The sequence below is a fragment of the Alnus glutinosa genome, chromosome 9 (assembly GCF_958979055.1).
Source record: "Alnus glutinosa chromosome 9, dhAlnGlut1.1, whole genome shotgun sequence".
Taxonomy (NCBI): Eukaryota; Viridiplantae; Streptophyta; class Magnoliopsida; order Fagales; family Betulaceae; genus Alnus; species Alnus glutinosa.
Window position 1 is genome coordinate 6,312,594 of NC_084894.1, and position 26,011 is coordinate 6,338,604.

Consider the following 26,011-nt stretch of genomic DNA (forward strand, 5'->3'; position numbering starts at 1 on the left):
TAAAGCATGCGCAGAGGAGCGCAACCCTAGTACACATGGAGTATAAAAGAGAACCCCTAATAGGAAGGAACATAAAATAAATTAAAAAAATCTGCATAAGTAAAAATACTCAAGCTATGATGTGCCACTATCCATATATATAATGTTAAATTTTATTATTGGCAGTTGCTGGAAGCTGCTATAGCTCAGCCTAGAGAACCATTGATAGTTTGTTGTTTATAGAATGTGGTTTTACTAAATTAGATGGAGAAAGTATCAGAGAGCATTTGATTATATTGCAAGGTGAGGCATAAGCCTCAACCACGAAACGAGTACATGCAGGGTAGATCAGTTGGTTAAAGAATGGCTCTATATCATATTATTAAGCTAGCATGAAAATTTAAAACAGCATAGAATCATTAAAAGCGGTGCATGTTTTTCCAAAAGTAACTGCAACAAGAAAGAACCAAGAAGTTGTTGGAAACAATTTGCAATTGATGTATACTATTTTCAAAGACAAAGCCAGAAGCATTGTACTTACCTAAAGGTGAAAATGTTTATGAGCTTAAATAACTACTGAACTATTCTTCCTCGTGGCTAATGCTAGGAACTCTCTCCATGTCTTTATATGCTCCTTTGATAGTCAACAATTGACTTATGATTTTTTTATATAATTATTCATCTTAGTAATACGATTTCTGGACTTAGTTAATAAGATCATGGGGTTAAAAATTCAATGAAGACTTCATAGTTTGGGAAAAAGAGTGCATCACTACTTTGAGACATTTGAGTCATTGTTCGAGGTGGAAAAAGCTTAGTGCTAACTGTTGGGCATGCATTTGGGTTTGTTAAAAGCCAATGCCACTAATCTTTTGAGCTTTAATGTCTGTTAGGAGTGACTGACATTGAGACAAGCCATGGGGCATACCCCTAAAATACAACAGAGCCTCAACAAAGGATCAACTACAGGAAATTGCCATATCAGATGTATATCAACATGAATTCATACCTAATTACTAGGACAGGATGAGTCATCCTGTTCTTAATGCAAGGTACTGCAAAAAAGATAACAATCAATCCATTAGTTGCCACTGGTCAATATAATACAGAATAGTTGCACCAACAAAGGCATAAGCCATTGTGTCTTTTCCTGTTCGATAATTACTTACCGCAGATGATTGACCTTTGACGTACCAATGTAAAGTCTCATGTTTATTATTCTCAAGGACTTTGCTTATGCCATCTTCTGGCATTTCTTTTGATCTTAACACACCAGCAATGATCTTCTTGTTCCATTTGCCTCCTTTTTTGTCGTACCTTACTGAAATAGTACAATTTTTGGATGACAAAGAAGACCCATGCCTATACAATGTAGAATTTATATGCTCCCATTTGTTCAACAATATCCTTCCACCAAGAGCTTACTGTTTGTTAAAATTATTTGGGGGTAAAAAGTTATTTCTGATAGTTAGACAACCTTTGGTATCAATGAACTCTCTATCTGTTTTGCCAATGATTTCTTTGCAGATTGTATCTATATAGTCTATTTATAAATTTTCATAGGTACATACATCATTTGAAACCATCACCACCCTTAATAAGAAAAATCCTTCTCTGCTTGTATTTCCATCACAAATCCATTTTTGTCTTCCCATGATTTTTAGACCGGTCCCATGCAACTTTTTATGTTTTTGGCTATATTGTTTTTACATCATTTGAAACCATCACCACCCTTAATAACCCAACCAAGTTGCGTCTATCTAGAAATTTTCTTTATGTTTTTGGCCATCCCTTTGTCTATGTAAATCAGAAAAGTAAGCAGAGACTGAGGCATCTTCATGTTTTCCTATCAAGGCTCTATTCCTGAAGGAGGAAGAAGTATGGATTCGCGTTACTCAGTTCAAGCATAATACCTTGGGGAATGGTTTATGATTTAGTTACTAAATTTGGATTTTGAAATATGTTTTAACGAGAGAGATTTACATCGTCTGTATCATTTTGATTCAGCAAATACATTTGAAAGAATTAGATGCCCAGTCAAGTTGGAGATAGATTAGCTCCTTATTTCTTTAAATATTAATACATGGAGTAAATAAACAGTTTTTCTTTAAGTGTATTCTTCTGCTATTTCTTCCCCTTGTAGTTTTGTTATACACTTTTTACTTGATCTTGAAATATGACATCTTATTACCTATTCCAGGCTCACAAGTCGTGCTTGGAAGTTCAGGACACAATTTCAATGGGAGAGAGAAAAGGTGATGCCATTTTCAAATTTAATTGAAGTAGAAGGTTGTCAACATGCGATCTACACCCAAAACTTCCCTCACATCCTGCTGGTTATTCCTAGCTTCGGTTTGCCCACTAGAATCAGGACTATCTACATTATCTAATTCACTATTACCCTTCTGTCTATAAGAAAAAGAAATAAAGAATTTAGTACATCTAAAGTAAGCTGTTCTAGAACTTCTAGTGCTTTCTTCGTCAACAGTTCAGCACGTGGCTTGACTTAAAGCCAATTCAGTTGTTCCCATTCCCATAGAGGTTGTTCGAAACCATCATTTATCTCCCAGGTAATGTTTCCTGCAGTCTCTGGGAGATCAGCATGGTCTCCTCCCGAGTAAGAAGTTTCAGATGAGCTTGTTTTCTCCACCGTTGTAGCGTTCCGAGAAGATGCTTCAGCCCTGTCACTGGGATGTTCATGTTGTGCTTTTCTTGTTGACATTTCTGGGCGTCGATCAAATGCACGGAAGGTTCCCGATATCACATACACTCGGCACAAACTGAATTCATGCCTCAACTGCAGGTAAATAAATAGTGTAATGAGTTACGATAATTAGAAATTCTAAAAGAAAATTAAAGAATTACTTTTTGTTAGACTATAAATTAAATGATTAAATTCACTTGTTTCCATTAACTTGAAATAAGTAATAATTTAATATAGTATTAAAATAAAGATCATGAATTTAAACTTTGTCTTTATCAATTCACACCAAATTTTAATTAAATATTTTATGGATTGAGCTCCACTTATTAAGCGAAAATTCAAGCACACATGATAGGAGTGTCAGACTACAAATTAAATTATTAAATCTATCTCTATTAGTTTCGGTGATTTAACACTTTTCCATCTTTGGAATCAACAAACCTTGGGAACGACGGTGCTAGATGGACTGGTTACTTCTTCAATGGCTCTGTACTCATTCATCTTCCATTTGGTTTTCCTTCCAGTAGGAGCTTTTCCCTTATAGAAAACCATGGTTTTCTTCACTCCAATCACCCGGTTATCCGATGAATACACGTAGCCAGGAGAGCCTGTTGCCTTCCAGTACCCAGAAACTGTAGTTCTGCTGGGTCTTCCTCCCCTAGCTTCTCGTTCTTGTCTTGGCGCAAAGAAAAACCATTGCTCAGTGTCCTCTTTACACCGCTCTCCTGAAAGCTCTGCAACACAAAATCAAATTTGAAGTTAGAAATTTTAAAACGATCAATCAAGACTGAATAAGAGGTGAAAACAATCTCGAAGAGAATTGTACTTGGAAGGTGCCAGGGTTCTATGTCGTAAATGCCGAGATCGGGGATAACCCGTTGAATTTCTGGTCTCTTCCCTTCTAGCTTGTTGTGCAGGTAGAAAGAAACAAGCTCTTCTTCAGTTGGGTAGAAGCGAAAACCAGGTGGGAACTCCATTCCTCGGAAAAGCTTCTATTTTTGTTATTGTTTTTGTTACTGTCTTTAATGGGCATGAGCTATATCTATATATACAGAGAATGGGTTGGGTGAGGGAGACTTGTCAAGTGGAAGGAGAAAACTTTGGAAGTTTGGGATAGGGTGGAGACGTTTACGCGGTTATGTGAGAAAATTAATGTATTTTTGTCCTATGATTCGCTTCCATGGTGCTAATAGAATTTGTCAAATAAAAAAAATAATAGTCTTTTGAACCAGTCAGCCCTCGGCCCGCCCTCTTTCTCCCCTGTATTGCGGGTCCAGGCTTTGTTAAGAGCACCTCAATGCTAGCCAATCATAGAGTGTCCAAGTGTTGTCGGGGGTCCAACTACTTTTCCTCATCCGGAGTTTCTATTCCTTTATTGCTTTGCGTGAGACTATTCCAATGGCGTCTCTAAGTACCAATAACTAAAGTAATTATTAAAAAAAGTATGATTCTCTATTTTAGTTATTGTTTTTTTTTTTTTTTTTTTTATATATATTTTCTTCAAAAAAAAATTTTATTCTACTCTTTATTTACATTTAAATATCATTTTGTGTAGGAAAAAGTGTGAAAGAAATAGGAAAAAAAAGAAAGGAGGAATGCCAAACATCCAAAAACCTTTTTTTTTTTTTTTTTTTTTTTTTTTTAGAATTTAGTTTTAACTTGATGTGTCACAATTCTATAAGATCTATCATTTTGAGAAATGTGCAACAACCTTATAGGATTGTGACACATCAAGTTGAAACCAAATTCTGAAAAGAATGTTGGGATATCAAGCATTTCTCGAAAGAAAGAGAAAGAAGGAAAGGAAAAGAGAGAATAATAAAAAACTTTTTGTAGTGTAAATAGTGAACAAGCAGAAGAGCCTATTTAGAGCATTTCTAGCAATAATAGCCAAAGTAGCTATTGAAAAAGTATGACTCTATTTTAGCTACTATTTTTTCTATATTCTTTCCAACAGATTCTATTATACTCTCTACTTGTATTTAAAGATTATTTTGTGTGGAAAAAAGTGTGAAAGAAATAGTGAGAGAGAGAGAGAGAGAATAATAAAAAAACTCTTTGTAGTGTGAATAGTGAATAGGTAAATGAAACTATTCACACTAGAAGAAAAAAAATCTATTTTGCTTATTCTGATGGAGACGAAAAATTATTAAATTTGACTATTATGAATTATTTGCCTATTCTGTTGGAGATGCTTTAAAAGCTTTAAAAATAGCCTTTCGAAGTAGGAGTTGAGTGTTATTTCAAAATGGGCTATTTAAAAACAGTGATTTTAAAATGTGTAATTTGAAAACGAAAATTTTAAAAATGCAGTTAAACGTTTGGTAAAATTACAGTTTAGCCTTTAAAATCGTGAGTTTTTAAAAACGCACCACTTGCCTATGGTTTGAAAACGCAAATTTCTCTAAGTTTTTAAATCGCAAGTTTTTAAAAACGCATTATTTTTTGTGATTTGGATTAAAATTACATTTTTAGTTTGCAAAATTGCAGTGTCAACTGCAATTTTGGAGATATGGCCCAAGGTACCGTGACATTTTAATCTTCTTACCATTATATTATAGGATAGTAAGATCATATTTCCTCTAATGTATTCTACCAATTAAATTATATGGAATTTAGAAAGTATATAGCATTCTCTTGCACGTGGATTCACGAAATGGACGATCTAAATTGATGTATTTTAAAAAGTGTAGACTTAGGTTGTCGCTAACATAATCTTGTGCTTTACTTAGAGGGGCCAGTTGACAGACTTATATTCACACACCTTGAAAGGGCATAACTTTAATAATAATAATAATAATAATAATAATATAATAGCAATGTTATATATATATATATCTTACCTTTATTTTAATGGGTTGATGTGACAGTATCCATCAGTATTTGTTAAAGTATTCACAGTGGATGATCTAAATTTTTATCTAAAATAGTTAACGAAAACTCATTTTTGCTAGTTTAAATAATCATTTTTCAGCACCTTAATCCATTAGTTTATCTAAACTTCTTCTATATTTTATTAAAATAATCAATTTTTATTTTTATTCATTTTAATTAAAAACACATTATCACCAAAAACACAAAAACCGAAAAGTCCCAACTCAAAAACCTCGACCAAACCACATTCTCACTGTACAATCCCATCAACTATATCTGAAACCTCATCCAAATTTGAAGAAGAAAAACTCTAAACAAATTTGACCCGAAAAAATAAGGAAGAAGATCCTTGAAATCGACAAGGGGGGAGATTTTGATCAACCAAGCAGAGGACGAAGTTCTCATCAACCAAACAAATCAAACACAAGAAACCAACAAATTTCGATCTTGCGATTCCCAGAAGCCAAATAGAGGTCTTGCTCGTGCCAGACTTGGCCTGGGTGATGACTTCTCTGCCGTTGATTATGGGCACCACAACATACTGCTAGATCGCCAAGGAAGGAGAAGAGGAAGCCTCCGTACCAGAAAATGGAAACCAAGATATCTCCTTTAAGAATGGAAACTGGTTCCGCCCACTTGGGAGAAGAGGAAGGTGGATAGGTAGGTAAGAGGTATAATTGGGAGAGTCTGAGAGAGAAAATGCAGGAGAAGAGAAGCACAAAGTTTCGAGATAGCGAGAGAAAATGAGAATAATTAATAAAATAAGTACACGTCTGTGAACAATGTCACGTCACATGAGGCGTGATAATACTCTTCACAAATGCAGGGGACATCTATTGTAGCGTTGGTTTGCATAATCCATTGAAGGAGTGTTTTGACCTTTTTGTTATCTATTCCGGCTAAAAGTAGGTTTTACATAACGCACTGTGAATGTTCTTCATAGGCACTGTCATACCAACTCAATAGAATGAAGATAAAATGCGAGTGTACTATTTGATATTTCTTTAATAACAATAATAGATGAATTCTAAAAATCATGCTTTTATCTCGTTACTACTATCACATCCTGCTAACGTGCCAGTACCAATTAGCAGGGTGACATTGTGTTTGGATAAGTGTGGTTTTTAGCATTATTCATAATAATATTTTTTTTTTTTCATTGCGAAAATCATCTTCACGTCAGCATTATTGTACAAAATGTGTTCATTTATAGTGCAGAAAACATTACTATTCAGCTTATTATCTCTCTCTAATATTCATGTATAAGAACCCATAAATGGGCAGAGACTTGGAAACGTGACGGTGAAGGTATGGCATTAGTTGGCTTGGCTGTCTATGCCGCACCATACAAATTACAAAAGCATGTGCGAAACCGCAGATCGGTCCCCTCTAAAAGAGCCGGCTTTCAAACAGTTGCCAGCTCCGCGTTCGCTTTGGGTTCATTTGGTGACATCACCTGCTTACGCATTTTTTTTTTCCTGTCAATTATAGCCATTCCTGATCCTCAACAAGTTCTGTTAGAGTTCTCAAATTGCAAACATATTCTTACCATACATTCAGAGATTCTTCACTTTAAAAAATAAAAAGAGAGAAATATATATATATATATATATATATATATATATAAAGAGAGAGAAATATATTAATCTCAAACAAATTTAATTTATGAGAAATTATCAAAACACTCACAATGCACAATAATGACACAACACCAAGGCACATTAAGATGGGTCCCACCTCAATGTGCCTCGATGTTGTGTCATTGTTGTGCACCAAAGAGTGCAATGAGGAGTTGTTGTGTAATTGTTGTGATGGTGTTGTGTATGAATCAAATCCCTATTTATTATGAGCAATACTTTTCATGCTATACTCCTATTTGATTGGGATGACATGGCATTGCACGTCAATCTAATAGGATGAAAGTAAGATAAATATGTAATATGTTGTATTATTCATTTACTATTAAAGAAATACTTTCCCTTCCCCTCGCTCCTTTCCTTTCCCAGACATGAGCTGACAGGAAAAAAAATTCTGCAATATAAACGTAATGTATAGGGGTAAAACAGGAAAAAAGTTGTCCTCCAGTCAGTACGCATCTTGGAAAAACTTGTCCTTTGCTGAAATTTTTTTTCAGCATTTCTGCTAAAAGTTTCTCCTGTCAGTACGCGTCAGAAAGGGAAAGAGAGAAGGGAAAGGGAAAAGAGATATCAAACAGGGCCTAAGTTAATATAACAGTGCTAATTAACTTTTAATTTATTTATTTTTAATAAATAATAATTTAAGAACCGGTATATATTATCACATCAATCAAATAATTTAATTTTACTATTATTATTGTTACTCTTTTGTCGTTGTCGGTGCTGTTGTTATCAGAAGTTTAAACAAGTCATTTTTAATTTTCTTTTTTTTTGGGATAAAGTAGTTTGAACTTTGAAGAAGTCTTTACTTCGTACTAGAAGTTCAAACACTGAACAGTGAACCCAAACAACTAGAAAAGACAAAAGATTTTTTCTTTCAAGTAAAGTCTAAAGATTTTGACAGTGAAATGATAGTGACTTCAGATGAGATATGTACATATATTATTATTATTATTATTATTATTATTATTTTAAGTAAATTGAAAAAGAGTTACATGACTCAAAACATCGAAAAAAGACTTTTGCTCTCCAACAACAAACTTATAACAGAAATTATATTACATATAAAATGCATATAGATAATAAAAAATAAGTCAAAAAATAATCTAGTTTTGTCCTCTCAATAGAGGCGGCATAAAACAGTAAAAATACTAAAATAAAAGGTATATGCAGAAACATGACCGTCTCAAAATTCATTAATTGTTCGTTTGAGTGTTGAAGTCAAATATTAATTAAATTTATTGTACGAATTATGATATTTGATTTTGTGAGATAAAATTTAAAAATTTTAAAAAAATATTATTTATTTTTTTAAAAAATAAAATATTATTCGAAATAATATTCTAAACAAACGTACAAAGTTAGAAAAATTTAATAGAAAAGTTGAATGCCAGCAAGACTTATTCTAATTTGGTGTCAGATAAATGGGCGCTAAGAAAACATTTTGTCCCTCCCATCACCCTCGCGACCCAGTCTTGATGGCATTGAGGAGGACAAAGAAGCCCATCCGTGCACGCCGAATTTGGGGACTATTTTTCTACGCAGCCACAATTCCCTTTTGTTTGGGAAATTAATTTTTGTTTTTGATTTCCAAAATTGTTTTGGGGGACAAAAAAAAAAAAAAAAATTTGTTTTCAATTAACAAAAAGTAGTTAAGATGTTTAGAGAACCGTTTTAAAACAATTTTCACTTAAGAATAAACCAACAATTGAGATTTATTTATTTATTTATTTTTCCTTATATGTCATTTAAATGGATTGTATATTAAGAATCTCTCATATGATCTCCCCCCAAAAAAAAACAACATTCACATGTTTACATTATCGCAAAAAATATTCATAAACGAGAGATTAGAATCCAAGCCTATCATTTCACACATTTAATCGAACAGTTAAAAGGTCGAGAGCAAGACATCATCTATGCTGGCTCACGACATGAAACTTACTTAACAATTACCTAAAGACTTCCAATAAATTGACACAGAACAAACGAAAACACACTTGCAAGAAATCCCACAAACTTGCAAGAAATTGACACAAAACAATATTCACAGACTTTCAAGAAATCGACACAGAACAAAAACAATGAATCAATAAATTAAGACAAACCTATGTAAGGGTTGTCTTTATTTGTAGCATCAGTTATGCCTCACAAAGATCCATACAGATACAAAATAAAGTTAACCCTAAGAATTTGATAAGCAAGAGGCAATCAGTCAAAAAAGAAACAGAAAAAATAGCCCTAAGGATCCAACGATGTACAGCATGCAGTTGAAGGAGGTTCTTAAGAGTACAAAAAAGTGAAACGTATATGCTACCATGTTTGGGCATTATAGATGTAGTGTGAAGAAGAGGCGGTGCGAGAGTGACAATTAGTTTGAGAAATGCTGTTGATTATTGCTCCTCGTCATTCCCATGAATCGAACCCCATATCAACACTACCCTTTTTTTGATGTACACTAAAAATCAAAGGCGTCTTTTTGTTGTTTGGTGAGAACTGTTTTTGAAACCAAGTTAAACATGTTTCCCGTTTTTGTGTTTTTTCAATTTTAATTTTTAAAACAACCGGCCACACGCTCATCTAGAATACCAAAACAGGTTGCCAAACAGGCTAGGAAAACGTTTTGTCCCCCTCCCATCACCCTCACGACCTAGTCCTGAAAGTATTGAGGAGGACACAAAATCTTTATAAATTAAATCGAAATCTTAAAAAGTCGCTGTCAAAACTCAGAAGCTAGCCCATCCATGCACGCGGAATTCTATTTTCCTCCACAACCACAATTTCTCTTCGTTTACCTCTTCGTATCCGCGTCCCGAGTGTGTGGGGTTCTCTTTGCTGCACCAAACACATTTATTCATAGAATTGGAAAGTTTAACTTTAGGGCCTACAATTAAATATTCTTTTCTAAAAAATTCTAGGCATTACATATTTATCTAAGCATCTAGCTAGGGACGGAAAGAGAACAGTTAAAATATTAATTAAATAATTAAATATATGTATATATATAATTTAAAAAAAATACACATTACCCTTTCAAACTATCAATTCATTATCACTGTATTCCTCAAACTATTAATTGTATCAATGTCTCCCTATTGACAAAAATACATTTCGTAAAATTATTAAAATAAAATAAATTTTTAGTTTTAGTTTTTTTTTTTTTGAATTTGTAAGGACATTTTTATCTTATTATAAAAAAAAAAATTAGGGTCACTTTTGTCTTTTTGTTGGTCTTAGAAGGGGCATTGACACAATTGGTAGTTTGTGGGTACATTGACAATTAAGTGATAGTTTGAGGGGGATATGTATACTTTTCCCTTTTAATTTCTTATCCGCTTAAACTTATAGAATACGTGGTGATTTAACTTAGTATCAGAGTCAAAGGTTTTTAATTTGAACTTTGATAGACGTCTAATCTCCCATTTAATTAAAATATTTTTCGTGTTGGGCATCACCTATTAAAAAGAAGTTTGAGCCTACATATGATGGGAAGTGTTAGAGTATTGATTAAATAATTAAATTTACGTCTTCTATCAGCTTAAATTTTTGGGATAAGTGGTGATTTAATAGAAACTATATATAAACTAAGGAGAGCCTTGATCTTTCTTGGTCTTCAAATTTTCTTGTAGAAGTTTTTTTATTAAGTTATATATACGAGGAATGCTAAAGCTCATTCTAATATTCTTTGGTGTCTTCTGAAGGACATAAATGTAATAAAAAAATTATCTCGATGTCATTCTGGATGCATGGATGCAATTTTTTAAAATGTAATAAAAAAAATTACATCTATATTCTTCTGGATGACATTGATGCAATTTTATAATTTTTTTATTATATTTAAATCTTTTCATATAGATTTCAGAAGAACACTAGAAAAAATTCTAATATTTTTCTATATATATATATATATATTTTAAGCTTAATAATTAGAATTGGCCCTTGTCAAAAGTATCTTTGACCCTTAATTCATAAACCCTTTAACAGCTGGATCTAGCTGTTAAGCCATCACTGAAGTAGAGGTGGACTGTTTTTCCATCCCCTGCGATGGGCTGAGGTTGACCTCCAAAATTAAAAGTATACTTAATTTCTAAGTGTTTTTATTATTATTATTATGAATTACTTAATTGCTAAGCTTGAACGTAACTTGGACGTAACTTGCCAAATGAATTACATTGCTAGCAAGTTTAGCTTAGCCTTAGACTGTGGAGGTGATCAAAGATGACAATTAGCTTAGTTAATTGATTAAGATGTGTTTGGCATTACGATTTCATATATAAAAAGTGAGATTTAAAAATAAATCGTAAAAAATTGATTGTTTGGAATTGAATTTTTAAAAAATTACGATTTTAAAACGTAGAAAATCTGTGTTGGCAAATCACATGCGAAATTGAGTAGTTTTAAAAACTTATAATTTTAAAGGCTAAATTAAATATGAGTTTAAATTAAATATAATTTAAAAATTATATATTTTGAAATAGCTATTTTTAAATTACACCTTTTTTTTTTTTTAAATCGTAAATCCAAATTTAAAATGATTCCATGAAAACCGATGGCTTTCTCCATTTTGTATCCCTTTATTCGGAGTCCAAATTAAATATAGGAAGATTTGAATTCGAATCCAAATCCCACAGACTTGAGTCTAGGAAAAAAGGTTCCAAAATCCAATTACGATTCGAATATGAACACAACTGCTCTTGCTTCCGCCATTTTTTTTTTTTTTTTTTTTTTAAAAAAAAAAAAAGTAAAACTAATCAATTATATGAAATTATATTACAAAAAAGAGAAGTATTTCATTTTACATATTAAATAAAAGACTTTTAAAAAAAAAAAACACTGAACTAACAGCCACCTCTTTTCTTTTTTATTTTTTTTAATTAAAAAATTCTAATTTTTAAAATTCTTAATTTCTTTAACTTTTTAGATTTTTTTTTTTTTTTTTTAAAAAAAAGAAAACAGGTTTTCTATTAATTTTTTATTTTTATTTTTTAGAGGATAACGGTATTATCGGAAAAAGTGGCCTTTTTGGAACACATCGATAGTTTGATGGGTCACTTTATCACACTTGAAAATTCATAAAAGTATTCTAAAATAAGGCTTTTTATATTCATAGAAGTATTCTAAAATATCTTCTTCTTCTTTTTCTTTTTTTTTTTTTTAAAAAAAAAAAAAAAATGAAAAAAGAAGAAGAAGAAGAAGAAGAAGAAGATCAATTATCAGTCATCCGTCTCAAAATTAATGGTAATCTTTTCTTTTTTAGGTTGTTTCAAATTAGGGATTATCCCAAATTGGACCAGCTCCCCTGGCCTCCAATTTGGTTGTTTGTATCGGATGAGCTCAAGGAGACATGGATTCTCCTCTCCATGTGTTGAAATATGCAATGGCCATTGACATCACAAGGGCGTCGCCATGGGGGTGACTTATTCCCCGTGCATACTCCTTAGTAAAGGCAATGGGCTCCCCATGTACATCCTCGAAGTCTTGGCAGGTCGTCCTACAACATATATTTCCTCGGTGTGAATTCGCCTTGCGTGTGCTTTTTGGGAAGAGTTCAATGTTCCTCTCCCCAAGAGCCCCCTTCAATGATTTAGGTGCGTTTGGGTGTTGAATTTTTAGAATCAGAATTGAATTCTTATTCTCTTTACGAATTTCTAGGAAAATAGAGTTTAGAGTTTTTTTTAAAATTGTGTTTAGGTGTTGAATTTTGAGATTGAAAAGTATTATTTTTTAATGGTAGGAAATGATTAGAAATGATTAGAAATATGAAAAGTTGTGTATAATGATTGGTGTTATGAAAAGTAGTGTGGAATTATGATTGAAATAAATATAATAATAAAAAAAAATGACTTTTAAAAGGAAAATTTTATACTTAATTTAAATTAATTATAAAATTTAAAAAATATGGCAACAATACCGTTGATTCCCTGTCCATTTCTTTTTAAGCATTATTAATTTTTTAAAATAATATTAATTTTGTATGTTCAAAGTGGAGGCACGTTAGTGTTAAAAGGGCCGGGACAAATAAAATATCAAATTGCAATGAGAAGCGTGACCCCCTGGCCTTTTCCATCAAGGGCATTGTCCTCTAGCTCTACTTCAAACGATGACCCTCCAACACTTGACACGTATTTATAATATTATCGCATGTGTATATGTATGTTATAGTACTCTCTCTCTACGAATATGTATCATGATGACATATCTAATCTATGGCTACTCCCAATTAACATGCATGCATGCATGCATACGAGTGACTCACGCCTCTCATACGTAGCACTCTTCTTTATCATATTATTGTATATTTCTTTTTTTTCTTTTTTTCTTTTTTCTTTTTTATCTTGTCAACCTACGTTATCAACATGCAAAGCTTGTAGGTAGTGATCGAGTGGTTCGAAAGCAAGGAGCTTAGCGATTTTTTTTGGAGAGTTAAACTCATAAAAAAACATAAAATCAGGAGTTTTTTTTTAAAAAAAATTTTATAAAAAAATTTGAGGTTTTTAAAAAATTTGAGAAGACTTTTGTCCCTCCAAGCTCAAGGGCAGTTCTGCTCCTGTTTAAATCTGGATAATCATGAAGATGAAAGATTCAATGACAGATTTTTGGCCCATGGCTCTACCCCGCTCATAAAAGTTTTTGGCTCCATCCTTGAAAATAGGCTCCTTTTGTTTTTGTTTTTTTTCTTTTTTCTTTACTGTCTTTTAGGTTTAAAAAGTTTTCAAAACTAATATAATGGCTCAATTTACTTAAATCTATGGACCAAAAAAAAAAAATATTTACATACATAAATATATAATTCAAATGACCCACACAAACAACATACATATCAGTCAATTTCACATATTTGTCTTACATTGAAAAGTCTTATCAACCATAAAACAAACTCAACCATAACAAAATGCATGGGCATTCTAAAAAATATTACTTCAACATTATAATTGCCCTTTTTTTTAATTATCTCCATCTTCGTTTCCATGTGCATTATCCCACATTGCTTGTGCAATGCCTTCTCTAAAATTGGCCATTTCAATGCCAGCTGCAGATGAGAAGTCATACTGTCCTGAATGCGAGGGGCCTGCCTCATCATTGTTGCCATATGCATAAGGCTGCTCACTCGTCTCTGGTTCTGCTGCATCAGTGCCGTTGAATATTTGATCATTTGAATTACGTGTCCCGATGAAGTTGTGCAGTGTACAGCATGCCATGATAATGCCAGGTTGACGTGTCAATAAGTACCTAGGCATATCGTACAAAATACGCCATCTCCGGCCTCTTTAATCTAGCGAAGCAGTTCTCAATCATCATTCGTAGTGAGGAGTGTCTGAAATTAAACAGTTCCTTGTACCCACGGGGCAGAGGCCTATTACGAAAATGGGAGAGATGATACCTCTCCCCTTTATACGGAGGCAAGAAACCTCGTGTGCATGGGTATGCAGAATCAGCCACATAATAGTGCCCTTCATAAATAAAATACCCAAAGTTTATTGAAGAGCATGAATTTTTATGATATATAGAAAATTACGCAATTGTATGCAACATACTAACCATCTGTAGGCCACTCAAAGTCTTGGTCAGTTGTAACAGCATCCTTGAAAATGCGGCCATCGTTCGCGGATCCCTCCCAGCCAGCGTACACGAACGTGAATAACATATCAAAATCGCATATTGCCATAATGTTATGTGTGCATTCATTTTTCCGGCCACGATAGAGGCGTTGGTGCTCTGCTGGGATTTGGGCCTTTATGTGTGTGCCGTCGACTGCACCAATACAATCCTGTAATAATTTTCAAAAAAAAATTTACTTGAAAATGTACATTGTTTTACAAGTTTTGAACAGTAGCGTTGATAGGGCCGATGTGTTATAAATGAACAACACTCACCTTGAACCAAGGATAATATTTAGGATTACCCTGTACATGTGGGTGCACCCCAATCCTATGTCTCACTTTGATGTAGACCTTGGCCAGATGGCCCAGTTCTTTCAACACCTTATTATAATGCCGGTTTATTGTCTCCGTGGAGTGTTGGAAGCGATCGGCAGCAATCCGCTGCCCTTGGCAGTGCCCAGTAAGCACAAGAAATATAGCAACACTTTCCTCAACATCAAGGTTCCTTGTACTCTTTATGAGTCGGCGCTCCCTCAACTCAAAACACAAAGCTATAAAATCTGGTGGCTCCATACGAAACATTTGAAAACACGGCTCTGGGTGACCGTTCAGCATGTATGTTATGTACATGCCCCCTCGTAATGGCAAGTTGCGTTGCGGCATTTTGGTGTTTTCATCGTCGTCTGATGAGTCAATCGCACTCAGTAAAAAGAAAATATCGTCATCAATTTCATCATCTATATTTCCATATGCGGGTACGAAAGGCAGGTTAGATCCGTCCATCCTACAAACAAAGACTTAGTTCAATACAGTTTCAAATAATTTGGTGAATAATACAATCTAACACACATTCAACAATTAATTATTGTCACATATGCACGTAGTAAAACACATTGCACCAATTAACTACTCTCATAGCTAATAGCTACAATACATTAAACTAACATCAAATAACTTGTCTCATAGCTAATAGCGAAAATACATTAAACTATTGAACATAACTTAACTTGTCTCATAGTTAATAGCTAAAATACATTAAACTAACATAAAATAACACATGCCACCAATTAACACAGATTGTCAATCCAGGGGCTTGACCTTTGATAGCCAAAGCAATCTGTGTTCTTTGTTCCAAAGGAGAAACAAGTTTTGAAGTTTTTCATCTAATAGCTGAATTGATGCAGCCACGTAAGTATCGAGTGTAATTTCATCCTGCAACTCATTAAGCACGGCGATTGCTTGGTTTATTGGAGGTGCGGATTTGCCAGTGCTGAAATGTTGCGTCGAACTCAAGTCCGCCGGAATTTGCTGCTGTATGGATTCTCTTCTTGCTATCGCCAGCTCCTTCATCTCATCATACAGAGCCTGCTTCGAACGAATTACACTCGCTCTTGATTCCCTGGAGGATTTTTTACCTGAGGATCCTTTCCCTGAAGATCCCATGCTGACGCCCAATCCGATACTACGTGCCGGGGAATTTTCCCTACCCCTTGTAGCCTCCACCATTGGCTCCTTCCCTCTACGACGACCCCTAACAATCGAAGGTCCACCAATCTCCTCATCATGCGGACTGTCAAGGTCAACAAATGTGGGTGACGGATGACCTTCGGGTTGACCTGTACAACCTACCCCAGCATCCCACACGTGTATGCCTTCTGTTTGCATACGGTGCATAAGATCTGCTTCCTCATCGGTGTTTGGCGGGGACCGTGCGGAGGACCGGCGGAGAATGCCAGTTGCTGTGGACCGATTGAATATGACCCCGAGTTCCTCATAGTTACGGCACCCTTTTGCTTTGAACCGACCAATTTTCGGATCCACCTACGGAAACGCAGAGAAATTATTATCCCCCAAATAATATATAGGAGTGATCATGCCAAGCTAGTTCGGAATAGAGCGTACCATCTTCGCTCGCTCCCATTGCGTCGGGGTGCCTGAAACTGTGTTTAGTATTGGATCCCAGCCAAAGCCAGTTTCATGATTTAACAGAGCAAAAAAGGCGTTGTGGTCGTCTCGCAACCTTCCATATTTCGATGATATCTGGCCAGGAGTCCAAACTTTACTCGCACTCGGAGCCATGGCACTAGCTAGGGACACCCACAAATTCTTATTCGCAGTCCCTCGGATAATGGAACCGTTTTGCACACATTGGAGTAAAAGTTGGACAAGTAGGTCCTCATCCTCTAGTGGCCACTTATTTGATTTATCGCTTGACATTGAGTCTCGTTTTCTCTAGTATGGTAAGGAAAAGTAGGGCTATTATAGATGTATAGTAATAATCGAAATCCTATTAAAGGCACATGTTTTAACATATAACCGAAATTTGTATTTTAATTAAAACAGGAGAAGGTTGTGCGTAATACCTTTCGAATATGAGAAGAACTAGTCGCTCGTAATAAATTGTGCTTCCCACTTCTCGTTAAATGAGGCTGTGCACCATGTAAATTCAATTAGTCCAGCATTGTGACACATGAGTTCTTGAATTAAAAATAAATTTAATTTTTATAGAAAACCAGTATTGTTTTTTAATAAAATGTTCGACTCTAGAGATTCATGTTATTTGGTATTTTATCAAATTACCATATGAAGATTCAAGGCCCAAGGTGGTCCCTCCCCCAAAAAAAAAAAAAAAAAAAATTAAGATTGAGAAATTAATTTTACCTCCAACTTTTTTATTTTATTTTTTTTAGTCTTGACCCCCCCAATTTTTTCCTTTCAATTTGGCCCCCCTGTTTACTTTAGATTTTGGTTATTTATTATTATTTTGTTTAACTCTGTTAAATTTTTTAACTATGAGTAATAACACCTAGGCTGAAACCCATGTTTACTTTAGATTTTATTTATTTATTATTAATTTGTTTAACTATGTTACATTTTTTAACTATGAGTAATAACACCTAGGCTGAAACCCATGTTATATTCGATCAAATGAAGTTATTCGTACATATATTTAAGGCACTACCATTAAATCATTTTAAAAAAAAAATCAATTCAGGAGAAAAAAAAAATAATAAAACAAGAAAAAGAAAAAAAGATGCACAAATTATATGTACAACTCTATATGTACAACTCTATAATTATAATTAACCAGTACTAACGACCATGTAAATTTTAAAATGTCTTACACCCAAATATTATGTCAATTAGGGGATCTAAACTTCGACCAATTGTATATGTTAAATTAGAATAACAGATGGGTTCTAGTTAATAATAACAATAATAACAAAACATAAAAAAAGTGGAACTCTATTTTTTCCTGAACAAAATTCAAGAGAAAGTGTGTATTTATTTTTCATTAAACAACAATACATAATTTATATAAAATTCTGGAATTTATTAAATATACGAGATCAAGGCTTGCGGTTTACATTGAAATATTTGTCCCAGTAAATGGCAGTTCTATCAACCCCAAGACAAATGTTTTAGAGGGTACGAGGTAAAATGTTAATGTTATTTAAATTTAATTAATATTGTGCCTTTTTTCTTTTATTTATTTATTTTTATTTCTAGTAGATTAATTAAGCTGTGCTAAAATACATAGGGTGCTACAGTATGTCCAAATAAAAAATTGTTTCTCATAATTTATTTCTTTCAAATGAAAATATAAAAAAATATAATATAAGAAAAAAAATTGAGAAATAATATTTAAAAAACAAGTAGATAGAATAGTGTATAAAAAAAGCATAGTTAAAATGGAGAGTTACACTTTTTTACTAGTGTAATTTTGCTGGAGAGTGGAGATGTTTTTAGGACTCTTTTGTGCTTTTTAGGACTTTTTTTTTTTTAATTAAAAAGTAAAAATATTGACAAACAAATCAACACAAGCAGATTGTTGTTGCATTTCCAAAACTTAAAAAAGAGCCAATTTTTTTTTTCCCGTTCCTGTTTTCCTTCTTGTTGTGAAATATTTGTTATTATCGTATGAATTTTTTCTTCCATTAAAAATTGATAAATTGCATTATTTTGCAGAACCAACAGAATTTTATTAGGTGACAAAAAAAATATAAAAAAACAAAAACGAAAAAAAATCATACTGGAAGAACACCATTCAAGATAAATGAGCGCAAGATAAATACAGACATTGCAAAATTAGTGGAAAGAACACCATTCAATACAACATTCAAACGGAAATTACAAATAGGAACACTGCTCAAACGGAAATAATTGCAAAGGAATAAATAGACCATGATAATAAAAACCCAATAATAGTCCATCAAAACTCATTGGCAGTGTTCTTGGGCAACATTAGAAACAACTAATGAAAAAAAAAGGAACAACATACTAATATCAAATTTATAAACTAACCCTCCAAGATCGTGTTCTCGGACCGACCACGTGGACTGGCTTCACCGGAGGAACTCGGTACCACGAGGAGTTGGAACCACTGGATGAAGAAGGTGATTCCGAGTGAAGAGCATTCTCCGATGTCATGGATAGGTTCTGCCTTCCAATGCTCGAAGTTATAGACAGTGCACGGCACTGTGCGAGGCATCAAATCAGCCACAACTCAGCCACAGGATACTCAGAACACACTGCCCCAAAATCAGTAGGTTGAGGTCAGTAATAAGAAGTAAAAGCTATTGAAGGAAAAAACTTAAAAAAAAATACATACCGATCAAAATCTTTTTCAAGATCTGATGGGGAAGATATGCAAAATATTGCACTTTGTGAGGACAACGGCTGTAAGGAGGTGATGGATGCCTGGAAAGAACCCTGTCACGCTGCTACCTGATAAGCCATGTCCTCGCACAGTGGAGGAGGGGAAGTAAAATGAGGAGTGTCTATGTTGGGAAGATGAGTGAATCTCAGCTTCGGGTTCATCAGATTGATCTACAGGTTAATTAGGAAAAGTTGTGTGGCCATCGTGAATTACTCGAAGCCATAATGGCATCTGATGCATTGGGGGTAAAAATTGGCTTCTACACGTTTCCTTTGAAATGGGGAGTTATAGGGTGTGGCGCTCAGACAGATTGCATAAAAATTGGACGTTTCAGATGATATATTTGCCATTGTTATATGAATCCAAGGGCTAATAATCAAGTAAACTTAAAAATATGGTGTAAATATTTTACACCTAGTCTAATCTGCCACCTTCACGCGTCTGACTACTTTTTGTTTTTTTTTTTTGTTTTTTTTTTTTTTGTTTTCGTGCAAACCTTGGTCTAAGAGACAAAGTGAGAGTGATTGGGTGTGGGCGCAAGTACTGGTACATAGGGAACTGACGGAACAGATTAAATCTAATCTGCAAGGCATTCATCTAATGGCTATTAATGGGGCATAGTTACAAGGAATGTGATTATGAATTACACCAAAGACCAACCTACAGCACAAAATGCACTCTGGCACAAATCTTTCACCCGGCACAAATCATGATGACGGCTGACGCAGCAGGTGGAAAAGTGTGAGCAGACGTCTGACGCATTGAAGAGCTGGTTCGGGGCATGCGTGGGAAGTCGAGAGTTGATTGTTTGAAAAGTAGTAGAATTCGGGTTTTATTCGGGTTTTTTGCTTGTTGAACCCTGGTTTCGGGTTTTGAAAAAAACCCAGAGAAGAATAACATTTCTTCTCTCTATCCAAACAGTTCATTAGATTTCTCCTGTTGGCTCCTGCCGGGGTAGCTGCCTGGCCGGTGGGGGCCTTCCTCGGTTCTTGTCTAGGTTCTTCTTGGTCCTAGGTTTTCCACCGCTTGAATTTTTTTTTTCCCTTGTTTTTTTTTTTTTTTAAAAAAAGAAAGAACTAGATCTCTCTCCCTTTTTTTAAAAAAAAGATCTCCCTCCCTTCAAAAAAAAGAAAAAGATCTCTCTCTCTCTCTCTCTCTCTCTCTCTCTCTCTTGTTCTTCTTCTTCTTCTCTCTCCGGCGACGATTGAGATGGGCGACGGGAACGGGACGACGGGATCTGGACACGGAGTCGGTGACGTCGTTGAGGTCGGATTTGAAGCGAAAGGTCAGATCTCCGGTCGGATCTAGCCTAAATCCATGCTCGGCCGGATACAAAGAGTGATTTGGCTGGTTCTCTCTTCCTCTCTCTCTCTCTCTCTCTCTCTCTCTCTCTCTCTCTCTCTCTCCCCCCTTGGCCTCCTTGTCACCACTCTCTTTCAAACCACCGGATGGATCTTTTTTTATTTTTTTTATTTTTTATTTTTAGGGTAAGTAAAATTCTTATGTTTGATTTACTTTTTGTGTTTATTTTGGGTTTGGATTGTGATGATTCACGACTGAAAGACGGGGTTTTGAAAAGGGTATTCCATGTGATGATTTTTGGTTTGGATTGTGATGATTCATGGATTATGAAATTTTTTGGTTTGATTTGTGAATGATTTTTTGACACCCGGGATATGTACCCATTGACCAGATCTTCCGTTGATTTCCGGTGGAACCCGAATGAGACCAGTGACATGTTGAACCCAAGAAGAACTAAAGAAGCCCGATTCTCCAATGGATTTTCGGTAGATATTTCCAGTAGAACGTAGCAGCTATGATTGCTGGAAAAAAAATTATATTAAAAATAATAATTATTATTATTATTATTTAAAAAAAAAAAATAACAAATTCTGAATGGTTTTGCCCAAACTGTCTAGAATTCCAGACGGTTTAACCTAAACCATCCATAATCCGAATTCCCAACCCATTTTTCTGGATGTTTTAAAAGTGTCCAGAATAAACCGTTTTGAACAAATTCCAGACGGTTTTTTGCAATTTCTGGACGGTTTGAAACCGTCTAGAATTCTTGAAATTTTTGTAGTGAGTTGTAGATTTGAGCACCTAGGATTAATATGCTAGTTCATGTAATAGTTATTGCATGGGTGGTTTATACTTTAGATCTTGCTATCTTGTTGGTTTTCACGAATAACTTTATGATTTTAGAGCTTTAAGTAAACCCATGAGTATGATAAAAATTTATGCTAGATCTAGTTATGAGTTGGTTGTTTGAATTCGTTGGTGAGCTACGATATGCATGAAGACGATATTCGTGTTTAGAATAGTGTTTAGAATGATGACAAGGCCTTAGATGTGTTTAGAATGATGCTTGTAAGAATATGCACATTTATCATTTATCAAAATAGTCATTCTTGCAAAATTACTACTTTAAGTTTTCACGTGCATTTGCTTACCCTGTGCATAGTATTCCTCAACAAATTCACTTTCGCAAGACTCGTTTCCTTCGTCTGCGAGTGTTTTTTATTGTTAGTCAGGTTTCCAAATCACAAACCTTAAAATAGTGCTTAAACTTAAGATTATTGCATTTTGTGTACCGTTCGAATGCTAGTCCTCGTCTGAACGGTGTTCGCTTGCGCCTCGTTAGAACGACCTTCGAATAGGAGTTCAAACAAGACTCTCTGTAAGTGTTTCGTTAGAATGGGGGTTCGAACAAAGACATTGTTCATCATTTTCTCTGAACCACGCTTCAAATTTTTTCCTATTTTTCACTCTCCAAACACTCCAAAACACTAAAGTTATCATGTTTTCTTTCTCTTCCTAGCACCATTTTGAGCCTAAAAAACCTAGTTTTATGATCTATCCTAAACCTAAAGATTCCAACTTTTCCCTTCCACCTCCATTTTCCTTCAACCAACACTTTCAAGAAAGCACTTAGATCTACCTAATGCTCATTCCTTTACTGTCCCTAGCTAGCTAGCTCGTTTGGCAACCCAAAATCCCAAAAGTTTCACCCTTAACCTTATCTTGATCGAGCTCCTTGAGTTTACTGTCTCTAGCTCTACGTTTCTGCCTTTGAGCCAACTCTCCTTGTCTTGGGCTCTACATCCAAACCAGTTATGTTGGGCTTTTAGCTTACTCTACCTGCTTTACATCAAGTCCATGTTCTATATATATATATATACACAAATGTTAACGATGATTAATTACATTGGAAATGGGGATTTGAAGGTTTTCGTCTCTTCTCCAAAATTAAGACGACAACAGTTGTGGAGATCCTGAATATCATATATTTTAGTTTATTTTAATGTTTTACTTGATTTTTATAATTTTTTTTTTTTGTTGGTGGAAATTCCTCGGAACTGCATCTGGATGTTATTATATATTTTTATTTTCATTTTAATGCTTCATTTTTGAAATGCACACGGTTTGCATAGTGATAGATAGGGCAAACTTTAGTTCTTACTCTTCGTGTTGCTTGAGAGGTAGTACGAGTCTCGAGCATCGTTAGGAGTATTACAAATTTTATTATAAATTAATTTGGCAGTTTATGTTGTATTTGTCACGTTAATTATTAAACAATTAAGGAAAATATATATATATATATATATATATAATTCTTTTAAACTATCACCTCATTGTTAATGCCTCCCCTTGTTAATGTCTCCTCTTAAATTACTAAAAAATGTCAATGTCCCCATTATGACAAAAAATTTTGTTCCTTTTTGTTTTGTTTTTTTTTTTTTTTCAAAATTCGTTGTCTTGAATTTTTTTTTATTTGTTTTTTAAAAAATTATTATTTTTTTGTTATTTTTTTTTAATTTTTAGTTTCTTTCCAATTTATAAAGACATTTTTTGTCTTATTGCAAAAATTTTAAGGTCATTTTTATCTTTTTGTTGATCTTAAGGGGACATTGACATTTTTTTTTTTGTATTTTCAGTGGGAACATTGACATAATTGGTAGTTTGGGGGTGGGAAGAAACATTAACAATTGAGTGATAGCTTGAAGATGACATGTATACTTTTCTCGACAATTAAATTTATTTATCAAATTTTATTACTTAATTTTCCAACCCATGTGGCACCATATATGTAGCACTTAATAGTACTCATTCGCTTATTTTGCATGTTCATTTCTTTATTTGGGTGGGAAGCACTCTTAATCGAAAACTCACCATCGGAGGTGCTTTTCAAACCATTGATGCTTATGTTGACAACTGACAAGGACTAAGGGTGTTGGGTAGTTTCGCATTGGATTGTTGGATTGGGCCTTGAGTATAGACCAGCACCGTAAATGGGGCAATACAGAACAGGCCCATTGATCAATGGAGTTTGATGGGCCGAAAAATTCCTTTAGAAGGACCGATAGTGCCGAAGATCTAAGCACGTAATGCTTGAATACTTAGGTGTCCGACCAAGGTATTTGGGACGTGCTCGAAGAGGAAGATCTTCTCATTTATGATGAGTCATGCTCATTTATTATATATGACATAAACTTGTCCAATCATGATTGGGTCTAGAGGGAACAACAGCACCTTGCGCCACTGCTCAGACTAGTTCATCATGTTAACGGTTAGAATACCATAAATGATCATTGATCATGTTAGGTTCAATATATACTTGCTCCGCCTGCAGGCGAGATACACACGTGCAAGCTCACAAAAAGAAGGTGGTATAAATAGACATTATAAATGGGTAACACCTAATTAGGCCAATGCATTAATTATTATTCTCATTCCTCTCCACAAAAAATAATGACTGACTTAATCATCGGAGGAGGCGTTGTCGGCCAACCTCAGTGAGTCTTTTTTTGTTTTGCTGATTCCAAGTTTATCGGCCTAGCTTCCTTCTTTGGACTCTCATTGCTTGGAGAACTATCCCACGATCGACATGTCATCGTTTGGAAACTGTACCAACAAAGGGGCAATTGACAAATGATATATAGCTGCATCATTTATGTGGAAAATCTCATAAATCAAATGAGCATTACCCAATCTTGTGTTCTTATCAATTAATTCCTCCCCTCTTGCATCTTTAGCTAAGGTCTTCATGGGTGATTGAACTGTATAAGATGTGGGAGTTGGCATCCATCTATCCTATGAAATTTTAACAGAAGCTCTGTCACCAATCCTCCACATTAAGCTAGATTTGGGGAGATCTCGGACAAATGTCTACGTACTTCTCCTTGCATAAGATGGTGAGCACCTCTACGAATAATAATCATTTTAGCTATTGAAAATTATATTCTTTCTAGTTTGCTGGCCTACTCTTTTTCTAACACAAAATCTAACAAATTATCTATTTCACTCTCTACTTTTTTTAAATAGCGAGAGAAAATAATAAACCATTAGTTATAGTATGAATAGTAAATAGACAGAAAAAAAAAAATTGTAGTTTGGCTATTATGTTGGAAAAAAAAAAAAAAAGAAAGAAAAGAAGAAGAATAAAAAAAGAAAAAACTAATAATAGTCAAATTTGACTATTATGGTTCATTCGCCTATTCAATTGGATATGCTCTAAAAACCAACTTTGCTTTTGAAAGAGTTATATATTCAAATAATATTTTTCATTGAATATCTTACTAATCAAAGTGTCGGAGTAATAAAGTAATCTCGAGATGTGCTATACATCTTCACATGGTCCTTCTCTCATCTTTTCATTTTTTTAAAATCACCATTAAATTTGTAGTGATTTTGAAAAATGAGAGAATAGAAGAAAATTTCATACATGATCCTGCATATCCAATGGCGATTTTGAAAAGTAGGAGAATGAGAGAAGGATAAAGACCTCGAGAGGAAATAAATCATTATTTATTTATTTTTTTTAAGTGTCCCATCCTTGCCCAGCTCATCTACAGTACATTCAAGTCATGCCCCAACCATAATCTCAGCTTCATTAAATTGATGTCCTTAGAGCAGTAGCAGCAGCTTCTCAACCATTTTTCTTATTTTAGGAAAAATTTAGGGAACCAAACCACTTTTTTATTCCCTATAAAAAAACACCTCACAATAGATTTCTTTAATTTTTCCTATATCAATTAAATACTATTTTTTACTCTTATTTTATTCTTTTTTTTTTTCTTTCATACTTTTATTTTTTTATTCTGTCCTGCTCTTTCCTTCTCCGTCCTCTCTCTCTCTCTCAAAACCCACCAACTTCGACGACAACGCCATTTCGCCAGCCATGACTGTCTCCGGCTGGACACTAAATTTACCTACACCATTTCCTGTTCTGTTTTTTCCATCAAATCCTCCTATTCACACACAAACACACTCAAAAACCCTAACAACACCAATTCGGCCTCCTCGGAACGAGACCAATATACCCAAACCCATCTACCCAAGAGAGAAACTGAGCGATTTTGTGAAACACATGCCCAATCTCCAGTGGATGTTACTGAGCCGTCGCCGACAGAGCCAGAGGAGCCGATTTCCAGCGAAATCTGGCAGTTCAGTGACGGCGAAACAGAGGAGACCCGATCCTCTGATGGGTTGTTGCCGACGGTGACCAGAAAACGTGATTTTGTGGGTCGTCGATTGGCTGCCGGAGGACGCAATT

The 26,011-nt window shown here is 34.4% G+C and overlaps 3 protein-coding genes across 3 annotated transcripts; all 3 read right to left on the reverse strand.

Annotated features, from left to right (window-relative positions):
• Positions 1 to 2,219: 2,219 nt before the first annotated feature.
• LOC133877982 (NAC domain-containing protein 90) lies at positions 2,220 to 3,710 on the reverse strand. Its single transcript, XM_062316459.1, has 3 exons — positions 3,510 to 3,710; positions 3,125 to 3,417; positions 2,220 to 2,776 (listed from the first exon to the last, which is right to left on the reverse strand). Exons 1-3 carry the CDS (start codon positions 3,658 to 3,660, stop codon positions 2,486 to 2,488), a joined length of 735 nt encoding a protein of 244 aa, XP_062172443.1. The 5' UTR covers positions 3,661 to 3,710; the 3' UTR covers positions 2,220 to 2,485.
• Positions 3,711 to 14,424: 10,714 nt separating this feature from the next.
• Positions 14,425 to 15,578, reverse strand: LOC133876700 (uncharacterized). Its single transcript, XM_062314956.1, has 3 exons — positions 15,069 to 15,578; positions 14,734 to 14,962; positions 14,425 to 14,645 (listed from the first exon to the last, which is right to left on the reverse strand). Exons 1-3 carry the CDS (start codon positions 15,576 to 15,578, stop codon positions 14,425 to 14,427), a joined length of 960 nt encoding a protein of 319 aa, XP_062170940.1.
• Positions 15,579 to 15,875: 297 nt separating this feature from the next.
• LOC133876701 (uncharacterized) lies at positions 15,876 to 17,012 on the reverse strand. Its single transcript, XM_062314957.1, has 2 exons — positions 16,698 to 17,012; positions 15,876 to 16,616 (listed from the first exon to the last, which is right to left on the reverse strand). The coding sequence occupies exons 1-2, from the start codon at positions 17,010 to 17,012 to the stop codon at positions 15,876 to 15,878; spliced, it is 1,056 nt and encodes a 351-aa protein (XP_062170941.1).
• Between the last annotated feature and the right edge of the window lie 8,999 nt (positions 17,013 to 26,011).

Bases quoted from the DNA above. Each gene is read 5' to 3' on its own strand.
- LOC133876701 (XM_062314957.1), bottom strand. From the start codon at position 17,012: ATGTCAAGCGATAAATCAAATAAGTGGCCACTAGAGGATGAGGACCTA. The intron at 16,617-16,697 runs GTACGCTCTATT...GCGTTTCCGTAG, and splicing joins AATGGGAGCGAGCGAAGATG to GTGGATCCGAAAATTGGTCG.
- LOC133877982 (XM_062316459.1), bottom strand. From the start codon at position 3,660: ATGGAGTTCCCACCTGGTTTTCGCTTCTACCCAACTGAAGAAGAGCTT. The intron at 3,418-3,509 runs GTACAATTCTCT...TTTGTGTTGCAG, and splicing joins AGAACCCTGGCACCTTCCAA to AGCTTTCAGGAGAGCGGTGT. The intron at 2,777-3,124 runs GTTTGTTGATTC...ATTTACCTGCAG, and splicing joins CTAGCACCGTCGTTCCCAAG to TTGAGGCATGAATTCAGTTT.
- LOC133876700 (XM_062314956.1), bottom strand. From the start codon at position 15,578: ATGGACGGATCTAACCTGCCTTTCGTACCCGCATATGGAAATATAGAT. The intron at 14,963-15,068 runs GTGAGTGTTGTT...AAATTATTACAG, and splicing joins AATATTATCCTTGGTTCAAG to GATTGTATTGGTGCAGTCGA. The intron at 14,646-14,733 runs GTTAGTATGTTG...TTATTTATGAAG, and splicing joins CTTTGAGTGGCCTACAGATG to GGCACTATTATGTGGCTGAT.